At 42.3% G+C, this 12,609-nt stretch overlaps 1 protein-coding gene across 1 annotated transcript in view; it reads right to left on the bottom strand.

The window, feature by feature from the left end:
* Nucleotides 1–4,836: 4,836 nt before the first annotated feature.
* The window catches only part of LOC146361038 (fidgetin-like), a 31,427-nt gene continuing 23,654 nt past the window's right edge, over nt 4,837–12,609 (bottom strand). Inside the window, exon 3 of the mRNA XM_084922159.1 lies at nt 4,837–11,171. Coding sequence (XP_084778285.1) covers nt 8,893–11,171 — 2,279 coding nt within the window. The 3' untranslated portion in view covers nt 4,837–8,892. The remainder of the gene's footprint in view (nt 11,172–12,609) is intronic.

Here is a 12,609-nt window from a genome sequence, read left to right as displayed (position 1 = left end):
GCTCACTTACCCTTCAACTTATCACTTAGGAAATGATAGAAACCGTGTTTTAAAGCCTTGTCTCCCCAACCTGCTTCATCAACCAACACTTTAAACTTGACAGGAAATTCAGATACAGATCTATTCCCCTGTTAATCATTAGACACTTCAGATTCAGCTCAGAATTCCTTAAGGGGATTGTTAAAAACCTGTTAAAACTCATCAATGAACTCATTGTAGGTGACTGAACTGATGAGGTTTCAGAGTAAATGTAACTCCACCCAGAGACGATCAGAAATGCTTTTGGTGAGCGATTAAACAACAGTGGGCACTGAAGGAGCAAATCCCCGCAGCAACCCAACTCACCCCATGGGGAGAGCTGGAGTGACTACCGGACTTGGGTCTGGAACTGTAGATGAAGAAGCTTGAACAGTCACTCAAGGCTGAGTGATTTCAGCATTTACAATCTGGATAGCTTTGTGCCTGTATCATGAGTACTTCTATAACTGCGAGACAAGGTTAAAAATACAGTATAATATTAAAAAGGTAATATTATACTGAGTTCAGTAAACTCAGGTTTTTTTTACAGACTTGCTCTTATGTGACAAGCAATTAATATTAGCTGTAAACCAATAGTTCATTGATTTTATTACTCATTTTAGTTGGTTCAAGTGCTACATTAAGCATCAGAATAAAGCATTAATCTATAATTAGAATGTATGGCCACTATTGACAACTAGTACATTGAAATGATCAACAACAACAACAAACAAAAACAAAAAAGTGAAATTAATCATAGACTGTATATAATATATTAACTTCAGTGTTACTGTAAGTGTTAACAAATAGGAGGTGTCAATGCCTATACATACATAAATACACAGTGTTAGGTGCAATTTGTTCCAAAGTAAGGTGTTACTATAACTACATTTCATTTTTCAGTAACACATTACTGTACTGAATTCAACAATTACATCACAGTTACAGTTATGTTGTTGCTTGTGTTACAAATATTTTGTGCTACAATCAGCTGTTTTCAGTTCCCGTGCTGCAGTGAGAGAAATGGTCGACGGTTCTACAATTTTTGACGAGGAGAGATATGAATGTTACTTTTTTATCGCATGAAAGAATAAGAGTGCAATGGTAAAGTGCAAACTGTATCCGGATAACAAACAGCTATATTATACCGCTAACACTATTTCCAAGCATCTGCACAGACAGCATGCTAATGCAAAGTTAGCAAAAAAGCAGAGTGAGGTTAAAGTTGGGTGTATGCTAACTCAGATCAAGCAGCCAGAGCCTTCAACAGGTATCTAAAGCAGTGAACAGTCAGGCTTGCAGCACTGTAACCTTCTTGTAAATGTCAGTAGAATGACTTTTTGCAAATTGCTTTTCAGCCTCTTTGGGCTGGTTTTCAACTGTGTTGTTGCTGGTGTTGTGTTTATGAATAAAAATACATAAAAACTAAAAGAAAGATGGTATAAGTGATTTGTGCTGGTGTGTAGAACTGTAATTTAAGGTACACGGGTTGGTAATAAATTACAGCTGCTTTGGTGTTAATGAAATTAACAAAGGTTCCACTGCAGGGGAAAAAAATGAAACATGAGAATGGATTTTTGGAAAATAAGTCATTTATTATCTTAGCCTCTGCTTCTCTTGTATATCTCTTTAGCCTTGTGGGTAGAGCTATGAGCATTTGTTTGGCAGTTTCTCGAGCCTCAGGTATGGACATCTTATTGTACCTGTTTTTCATCCACGTTAACTGACCAACAGCCTCCAACAGGCTTCCCTGATTGTGGCTCCCAGCTTATGCTTCTAAGATTGCTATGGCAGTGGTGAATGTGGTGTACACTGATTTCAGTGATACTGCTAGTGGTGATGATGTGTAGAGCAATGTGCACATCTGATACAGTTTAGGGCTCCCTGTATATAGCCAGTGTGAGTTACGGGGTATTCGATTAGTTGTTTTCTGTAAGCTGACCATGAGATGATACTAAGGAATGGAAGTATAGACTTCATGATGTCACTGTTTTACTCAAGTATTAACGTGAATGACTGTTAATATAAAAAAAAAATTTTCAGCTTTAATGAGAGGTAATGTCATGGTCTATGACGTTTATTGTACATTTTTCAATTTTTCATTTTTCATAACTTTTTGTTCGACTTTCTATTATACTACATATCATAGTTTCACTGTATTATGCTTTAATGTGTATTTTGATCCACACTGCATGGGTAATTGTCAGCTACATATAGAAAATAGGCAGCACAATTAATTTCAATTGTATATTTAAATACTTGGTATCGTATTGTTATTTTTCATCAGATAATTTAAATTAGATAGGTATGAGTTTTCAAGTTATATTCAAAGTGAAGCAATGTGCCCCTGATAAAACAAAGTAAAGGCACTTAGCATGTGTTCGCCTAGTTAAGATTCCTCTCTCAGCAGTAATACAATGTTTCTAAGTGTCTGCTGGAAAACAAGTGGAAGGTCAAGAACATGAACAATAGATGTTGATTCCAATTATGTGTAAAGCATTGAACAAGATGCGCTAATGATGGCGTTGTAGGGAGAAAAAAGGTGTTTATGTGCTACTCTCCCAAAGCCTGTGAAACAGTTTATTAAGCAAAGGCTTTATTTCCATAAAGGCTGATAAGACTTCAAATGATTCACTGAAAAACAGTCCTGGCATCAGCACAGCAAAGCGGCGTGTGTATTTATCTCTCCCGACGTTGGGAGACAATCAAGACAAAGATGATAGCACATTTTGAAATGCAGCACAGAGACATAATGAGATTGCAGCTACTTCAGGAACAAACCAGACAAAATGTTTTTTTTTTCTTTTTCATAAATGACTCCTTGTTTTATTCACACGCACCAAAAAAGGGCCATCGTTTTCAATTAATGAAGCAGGGAATTGAGTCCGAGGTCCTGCGGGATATGGATTAACTACGATGGCTTGAGGGCCCAATCTCACACTGAGTCTGTGCTGTGGTACTGCGTGGAAGAATTTTCATTGAAGCCCCCCCCCCCACCTCCTACTTCCAACTCATCCATCCATTCCTCATCCTAAGGTGAGTTGCTTCAGTGCAGACCGCTATTAGTGGTAGGGGGAGATAAAACTGTAAGTGTTGCTCCCAATTAGTGCATCAATGACCGCTCTGTGCCTCCTCCACGGCGAAGCCTGCGAGGAAGGGAAGGAAGGAGGAGAGAATGAAAGATGGGAGGAAAGGATGGCAGGAAAAAAGAGAATTGTGTGAAGATGATGGCCGTGGAAAGGAATAAAAGAAGTGAGCTGGTTAAAGAGCTAGCGAGATAAAGACAAGACAAGAGATGAAACAAAGTGAGGATAGAAGAGAGTGAGTGGCGGTGGTGTAGGTGGAGGCGGAGGGAGACAGAAAAGTGACTAAAAATGGCTTAACCATTCATTTTGAGTGGCGAGACAGGTCCTATTAACATTTAACAGCGTTTGCGCAACTTGGTGTGGAGGTTAGGATGCAAATGAGGAGGAATTAAAACTGGCCAGAGGTTTGTCATTGATGGATTGCAGTCTGGCGGTACTCACCACTTCCTAGTGTCCATCACAGACGATTACTGTATAATTAAACCTTATTTCTGGACTCTCCGACGCATAATTACTTGTGTGGGAATGTAACCATCATCTAAAAGCTCCAGCAAAATGCTTTAGCATTTAGTCTGGCAGGCTGCAGTCATTTCACAAGAGCAGCTAGACAGATAGAGCCATCTGATGATCGGCAAAAGAACAGTCACTTTTAATAAGAGGTGGGAAAAAAATATTAGGCGACAGTGTGCTGATTATAGGAAAATTAGGCTTTCAACTGGTAAAGTCCTTTGTGTTATTTGCATAATTTATTCCAGCTTTACCCCTGTTCAATCGCCTCCGATTTTTTTTCTTTTTTTGTGAGCTGTGGGCAATTTCCTCTCATATTTGAATAGATTGCACATTTAAGACTACTTAAGGAAAATGATCACTTAACATATTTTAATTGTTGTGCAAAAGACTGAGCGAAGGTGTGAGGCACAGCTTATGGAGGGAGGAGGACCTTTAGAAAATGAAGAGGACAGTGTTTTGGCAGATAACCTCGGGGTACTAACGCACACACTGGAAGAATGTAAACCTTGAAATTGTGAGTAAAGCTCAAGTCCGGCTGCTGGACTTAATTTTCCAATAACGTCCCCTGCTGATCAACCATAGCGTCATAAATACGGGTTATTTCTTTGTGTCCGAAAAATCAGATGGGGAAATAGATGTATATACGTCATGAATTATTTATGATCATAGCATGTGTAGCATGTGCCAAAGTGGAAAAATAAAGAAAACGGCACCCCTCGATGCACTTTAACCTTGTGACGTGTTCGAGTTTTCAGAGATAATTACGGAGGCTACGCGGCAGCTTCCCACACTTCACCAGTAGCTATATAATGACACCTAGGAAATATAGCGGGTAAATGCACATCATTTTCTTTAAGAGCACTCACATAATCCAAATTCTTTGTGATGGAGAAACATAATTAATGCTTTAATGTTTTGGTCTAGCCACTGTTAGCATAGCAAGAGAAATGAATTGTTACATTTTAATGAGAGAAGCGACAGCGCTGGCTTCCTGTGCAACACGGATGATTTTATAATTGCACACAAGGGTGACTAACACAAGGCTCATTAAGGCGATTTTTCAGCTGGGCTATTTTTTGGCAGGACAATACATTTATTTTTCCATTTTACTGATAAATAAATTCAGTTATTAATCTTTTACCTCCAATTCATCCCTCAGAGCCTTAACTTTACACTTCCAATAAAAACAACAACAACAAAAAAAAAAAACATATACAAGCTGTAATTTCCCAAGAAAATGTCTTTAATGAATTGTTTGTTGCTGCTTGTATCTCAGATTACATGAAAATACATTTAAGTTGACTGCAAGTATGGCAACATATTCACACATATAAACAAGTGGTGCATTTGTATTGTATGTATAGATATGTACAACAGAAACACATTACACTCTGTTTTAAAGTTGTGCAAGTGTGTTATATATACTAACAATTTATAAAATTTAACACACTAAATCAAAAAAATAAAATAAAATAAAAAGAGTGTGCCCATGTATATACACATTCACACGCGCACAACCACAGTACTTCACAGAAGATTAAAGCAAATGTATTGGATTATACATTTCCAGGTCACATTTAGGTTGACCCCAACCATTCCCCCGCCCCCTTTACGAATCGCTTGTGTGTTTTCACATCAGTTTCATCACGAGTGCGTGTCTGTCTCGGAGAGGACACGTGGTAACACACACAAACGCGCACACGCACACTAGGCTATGCTGCAGCCTCCGGTCGCACCATCAGCTAAATGTTTTTAAGTACAGTCATCTGAGGTAGACTGCGCAAAACTTCATGGTGTTATTCTTTCCTCCTTTTTTTGTCTTTTTTTTAAAGTACATTTTCCACAAATGTCTGACATTTGTAAAAGACCTAAATCAAATACCACGTGTGTTTTGTAGCCATGAGGTAGAAATGCTTTAAAGAAGAACTCTATTTAAAGAAAGGGAAAAAAAGGGGAAAAGATCAGCACATCATGGAGAAAAAGACATGAAAAGAGGACCGCTAAACACGCAACAAACAAAGCGTAGCATTGACCAGTGTGTTTCAAGTGGTTTGTCGGTCGGCTTGTGGAGAATGGCGAGGGACAGAGAGAGAGAGGAGGAAAGGCCTGTGCTACTGTTGTGTGCTGTGAAGTGCATTAGTAGGTTTTTCTGTCCAAAGGGACTCTCTCTCCAGAGGATTTGCTGACAGAAGGAATTCTGGTACAGATTGTTTTGAGGGTGGTTTTCTGACGGACCACTCTGCTTTCCTCCCTTGTGCTGCTGCTGCTGCCACGCTGCCTGTCTGTCTCTCTTTTCCATCAGTTTGCTGATGCTCAGCAGAACTCCCCACCCCACTCCAGGTGCTGAACTGATGGTGCCTACAAGATAGCGACATGAGGCATACACAACAAGCAGCTCGTACCTTTGGGATATTTTTCTTATAGAAAAATCAGGAGGTACGATAAAAAGGGTAAGACTGATCAGCGGTTTAGATAAATAAAACACCAACTAAATAAGTGCTGTCAATGCCGTTGAGAAATTTCAACAACCCCCCCCCCCCAGATTACACACAAAACGCTTTAGTGCACGTGCAATAGACTTAAGTAGTCCCATGCCACAACAGCTCCTTAAACGGTGGCGAGGAAGAGACAAAAATACATTCCAACATGATACAAAGGGAAACAGATATTGTTCTGTGATGTAGGTCTTCAAAACTACTGCCAAAATTTCCCACTCATGTTAAACAGTAGGAACTCAAATGTATGTAGATTGTGTGCTTCATACCATCTTAGTAACTTGCAAAAAGAAAGACAATACGGATACAGGAAAAAAAAGCGCTGACATTGTTTAAATTGATTTGTTTTTTTGGGGTGGTCATCTTAGATAAAAAAAAACAAAAAAAACAGAATAAAACATATATATTCCAACTGCATATACCTCCTGGCTGACCGTATTATGGTTATGACAACTGCCGTGCAACCGAATTAATTTCTTTAAATTTCTACTTTCCACATATGTAATTTACATGAGTGGCATCTCATTCAGAAGCTAATTGAGTTCAAATACAGCTAAACATGGTAAGTTAGTTTCCCTAGATGTGGATTAAGCCTACAAAACTAACTTTTTTTTTTTAAATCAATGAAGATGAAGAATTTGTTTTTGTCTATAGCTAAGCGTCATCTGTGTCTTGGAAATTGAGCCAGTGTTTAACAAGCGGAAATTCCTACAAATGTATCTATGATACCAAAGTCCAACTGAAATCATTGTGTCATCTTCTACAGCACAACTATCTCTCAAATTAGATTTTTTTGTTGTCTGTCCCCAAAAAACGTCAAAGTCGGTAACATTACTCAGAGATCATTGCTAAGAGGGCCTTAGAGGTAACGTGACTAAATCACCAAGTTTTTTTTTTTTGTGTGCAAAAACTGTAACCATGTTCTTATATTTCACTTCTTATTTAATTTCATTTTCACAATGAAAAATAGACTTACTATTAATTTTCTTTTTTTTTTTCAAAATAAACACCAGTAATTGTTAAAGACCTCAATAAAATATAGCAAATAAAGCAATAATGTAATTTTTGTAAAATGGTGCACCTATACAGGTATGATATGACCCATGTTTTCATAGTGCTCCTATTTTAGTCACAGCATAATTGTTACAATGTCTGATTGGTGTTTATGGTTGTATGAGCATGTTCTGTTCTTTTAGTGATATCAAAGTTAAAAGTTAATTTAAAAGCATATTTATATACGACATTTGTTTATATTGCAAAAAATAACAATATGATTTCAGTTTGACTCGGTAAGGGCAATATCCAAGCCTCGCTTTCTTGATGCTGACTGACAAACATGCTTTCCTCAAAACCATGCAAGACAAAGTCAAACAATAATGTAATACCCACACAAAAAGACAGTATTTTTTCTTTGATATCACTGATATTTTGGAGAAATACAGTTATTTGTTCTCTTTATGAAAGATAGCCAAGTCTACAAACATTTGCCCGTTAGCTTAGCATTGCAAAATCCCTGCAAAAACACTGTTAAGTGTTTAAAAAGTTAACTGGTTAACTTTAACATGCTGCAGTCTAACAGGCTAACATATTTTATGCCAAGCTAACGTAAACAGCTGTTGGTACTAGCCTGATCTCTCGGTTAAAAAAGCAAATAAGTATATTTATATGAAGAATGATTCCTTCCATTTAAGTTCATCAAGATCAGAGAATACCTCGCTTAATGTATGATGAATATTTTGCGCAGGAGTTAGCTGATAACTGATGCGGTTCCATGCAGCTAAACCATATAGCCTAGATCATGTATTATAGACAATGTTGATTATGGTTGTTTTAATTAATGTACAACTCCCACCACCCCAACACCTGCCCATCTTTTAAAACCCCAAAACAACACAGTTTTATATTTTGAAACAGCAATGGGAATAAGCTCATAAGGATTGGTCAAGTAGAAACAGGTAACTAAAGCACCTGCAGTGAGGGGGGGAAAAGGACAAAATGTTTTTACTCTCACTATAGAATATGTTCCACCAATCCAGAACACATTTAGTACATTCATTGCCACCTCTTTGCTATTTAGCCTAGTCTTTTGAGGTACACCTCACACTGCCAGGTTCTCCTCTCAGGTCTTAGTGCTTTTCGTGAAGATGTCTTGAGGTACTGTACAATTCACAAACGCTTTCCTGAGTGTTGGTTGTTGGTTTGTTACGTTTGCTTGTTTTGCAGACACAGGATCAGAAACATGGGTGAGAGTCAGGGGCCCAGGCTACTGCAGCCCAAATGGATTTCTGCTCTTAGTAAGACAATAAAGGTCGATTGACCACCACCCAATGGTGACTGTTAGTCTGGGTCTTTCAGACATGCCGCTGAAGTTTTTAAAGCTCTTAATAATTATCAGCTCATGCCATGAATGTAGATTGTGAGGCAAATAAACAAATAAACTCAGAAAGCACCACTTCAGGCACTTGGATAGCCAACTAAATCTCAAGAACAACAACATAACAATATATACACAGACACTGGGGTGTCCTGTCTGAAGCCAACTTGCTTGCAACGTGTAAACAATCCCTGGCTTTCTGGAGTGTCGAGCATTCAAATTAAAACTCTTGTTCATTAACTGCAAAATTGCCAGTTGTCTCATCAAAGCGACTCTCTTGGTGCATCTAAACCCTGCTTGTGAGAGCTTGTGTTGGCCTTTTGTGTGCCTTTCCCCTTCAGCACAATGCTTCTGCCCTGAGGGGAGGAATTGTGGAAACCTCTTTTTCTCAAGGGCGGGATCTATCTTTTCACTGACTGCAACCAAACATTTTGTTCCACTCAGTATAAGTGTCAATCTCTTTCTGCGATATACTTGCTTGGAATTTACAAAAGACACTCTCAATGTCCTGGTAGGTGAGGGGCCTGATTTGTCCCCTGGGCATCATACCAGTCATGTCCACGCCCTGTGCAGAGACATGTAACAGACCTACAAGAGCCTCCTGGCAGAGTCTGGCCAGATCCAGTCCTGAGAAACCATCTGTACGCTGGACCAGCAGCGCCAGCTCCTCCTCGCTCAAACAGTATTTGTGCTGAGATTGGGCCAAGAGCTGGTTCATGATCTGGTGTCGAGCTGCGCTATCCGGCAGAGGCACCAGGACCCTCCGGGAAAAGTACCTGCGCAGTCCTTCATCCATATCCTGTGGTCTGCTTGTGGAGCAAACCACCAATACTTGGTTGCCTCCATCCTCGCCCGAGCCCATAAGAAGTGAGTCTAACTGGGCAAGAAGTTCACCTTTAAGTCGGTTGATAGGGCTCTCTTCACTGAGGTGGGCAGACAAGAGCATGTCCACTTCACTAATGAACAGTACTGAGGGCTGCCGGCACCGTGCCACTAGGAATGATGCTCGGATGATTTTTTCTCCATCTGCCAGCCACTTTGTGGCCAGTGTTGAGCCGCTGAGCTGTAGGAATGGTGCTCCCAGCTGACTGGCCAGGCAACGTCCCAGCAACGTCCTGCCACTGCCTCTGGGGCCAAACAGCAACACACAACGCGGGGCTGGTCCTAAACTGCTGAACATGTCTGGACGCAGAATGGGCCACAGGACCTCTTCCTTCAGGGTAGCCTTGGCAAGTTCTAGACCTGCAATGTCACACCAATCCACTGGTGGCCCCTGCTGTACAATTTCAGAGGTAACCATGTCCAGGAGGTGAGGATCACTGGTTTTTAGTTGTTCTTCAGCAGGCCGGGAGTTGGAAGTGGATGAGGAGGAGGTAGGTCCAGGTGCTGAGTGAGAAAGGTGGAGACGGTGGTCTTCAGGACCTTGCTCACTGAGGGAGGGGGAGGTAAAGCTGGGAATAGAGTCTGCTGAGCGGGAACCCCCCAGGGTGGAGGAGACGTAGGCTGGTGGAGTCAGAGGCCCACCAGTTGCCTGGCTGCTGTACTTCCTCTGCTGCTCTGATGCAATGGTGGATTGTTTCTGAGGATTAAAAGTTAAAGATGACTTCTCAGCACTCCTGTCAAACCCACCACCACTGGCACTGTTGGAGCCTCCGTTTGTACTGCTGCTATCTGCTACCCTGTACATGGGACTCTCAGCTGAGCTCCTTGCCTGACTGTAGCCAAAGTTACCATAAGAGGGGTCTATCTCTCCTTGACCTGTCATGTAGAAGGCTTTCCTCTTTAGTGAGTTGGAGGAGCTACTGTTGAGAGGAGTTGGGGCAATTGGGGTCAGGTTGTGGCTCTGGTATGGGTATCCAGGTAAAGCAGAAGAGGGAGCAAGGGGTGTAGGTGCAGCAATGCCTGAGGGAAGGTACGAGGAGGGAGGGGGGGCTCCTCCAGGGCTATATCCTGGCCCAACTGAGTTTTGAGCTGGGTAGCCTGCTGGGGGGTAATTATAACTAGACAAGTTGGGGGAGCCTCCATTGTAAGCTGGGACTATAGTGGGGTGGGAGGGTGGAGGAGGAGGTGGTTGCAGTAGCCCAGAGCTGTGCAGTGGAGATGGAAGTGCCGGGGCGGGGGTAGACTGGGAGCTGTAACTGCTGTGCAGGTACGAGCTGCTGTACGCTGGGCCATATTCCTGAGAGGGCATGGAGGAAGAGTGCAGGGCAGTTGCTGTGTGGCTCCCACAGCTACTGCTGGAGTAGCTGGGCTCACTCAGGGTGCTGGAAGCCAGGCCCGGAGAGCTGCACATGCCAGACACCACCTCTGAAGCTGCCGCAACCCCCCCTTTCCTGACGGAAATGCCCTCTGGGATGCAGCTCATGGGGTAGACACCATCCTGCCAGGGCTCAGATTCACCTTTCCGTCCATTCATCACTCCTGGGACACCAGGCGTCTCCGAATATGAGCCCGGCATGTCCAGAATACCAGAGTACTTCTCAGCGTACTTCTTGAGCAGGTTGGAGGCAGTGAGTGCCGAGATGTCGTCATTGGCCCAGGCATATTGGTAGGTGGCCGAGCGCTGCAGGTGGCCAGGTACTGCCCTGTATGCCTCAGCCTTGTGGGCTGGCGAGCGCGTGGTGGACGAAATGTCGAAATGCTGTTCGGCCCACTGGCTGTGCTCGGGGGTCCACTGCATCTTTACGCCTGAGGAAAAAAAGACAAAGATGCGTTAACACACTGTCAAGCTAACATCATTTGAACAATAATTAAAACTGTCCAAAAAGGTGATATTTATCTTGAGGCGTTTGGTGTGTTATTTGGTGTGTTATTATGGATTTGGATCCAACTAATCAAGATTTGTTAAATCCTACAGCTCACAAGGACTCTGAGAGAACATCAGCAGGTAAAGTGCGGTACAGAGAGACGCTGGGATGGCTGGTTACGGCAGCCTAATGCACCCTGGCCAGACCAATAAGACAGAGGCATTGAGGGTCACTCTATAATCCCCGGCTCATCTGAGGAGGCTGGAGATGGGTTTGAAAATGCGCCTCGCCAAGTGCCACAAAGCAACACACACACACACAAACACACACCTCTGCTTGTGGTACTTTCATTCAATACACACTTAAAGACAAACCTGTGCTCAGACACACAGGCGTTTAAAAAAGAAAAAAAGAAAAAACATCTATGCCTGCACTCCGGCGTGCAGACGTCCATGAGCACACGCGCACGCACGCACATCCACTGACCCAGACAGACAAACACAGGCACACACGCAGGAGCTGTAGCGAGCTATGAATTACAACACATTGTGTCTCAAGCTTAGTTCCTTTCTGCACAGCTCCACCTTGACCTCTCTCTCTCTACCATTCTCTTTACCATTCTGTCTGCCTCTTCTTCATGCCTCCCTGCTGCCTTGTTTTCACTCTCAGCCTCTCTCCTCTTTGCTTTTGTTTGTTATCCATTTTCCACCTCCCCTCCTGCTAGATCTGTCTTTATTTCTCTTCACCTCCTTTTATTCAGACTCCATCTATTTCGATATATATCTCCACTTTTCACTCCCTTTCTTCGAAGCCACCCCTCCTCTTATTTAGTCCCTCTGTGCTCACTTCGCCTCCCTCCCCTTCCCTCCTTCCTTTGCTCCTTCTCATCTCAGACATACTCACCTGGCTCTCCCCTTTATTGCCTCAGGAGGCTGGAGAGCCACTGTTTCCTTTAATCCCAGCCAATGCCATCTGCAAACACTGACAGTCACACAGTGGCTCCATCGTTGTCTCACTATCAAAGCCGTGGCACTATCAAAGGCTGGACTGGGCGTAATCACAGCAGCCGCACAGCAGATTGAACCCTGTTTGATTTGACTTAGTGCACACAAATAAAGGATAATATCGGTGTCATTTAAGCTACTTCCTCCGACTTATTGACTGGCAGCGGTTGCATGTAGAGACCCACAGCTGGGGGTCTAGTAAGCAATCCCTGTTTCAAAATTGGTTTATGTGTGTGTTTTTGTGCTTGTGTGAATAAAGCCGGCACGCACAATAAAATGCATTCACGGAGGAGCAAATCTTCCCTTCCTCCCATCCATTTATGCTACTGCAAACACATAAACATGGGGAAAAAAACGCAGAAAGCAAGCAGACAC

The sequence above is a fragment of the Perissodus microlepis genome, chromosome 23 (genome assembly GCF_051167445.1).
Source record: "Perissodus microlepis isolate ML-2025 ecotype Zambia chromosome 23, ASM5116744v1, whole genome shotgun sequence".
In the NCBI taxonomy this organism is placed as follows: domain Eukaryota; kingdom Metazoa; phylum Chordata; class Actinopteri; order Cichliformes; family Cichlidae; genus Perissodus; species Perissodus microlepis.
The sequence above is the reverse complement of the archived record's forward strand: the minus strand, read 5'-3'. Positions and strand labels throughout refer to the sequence as shown.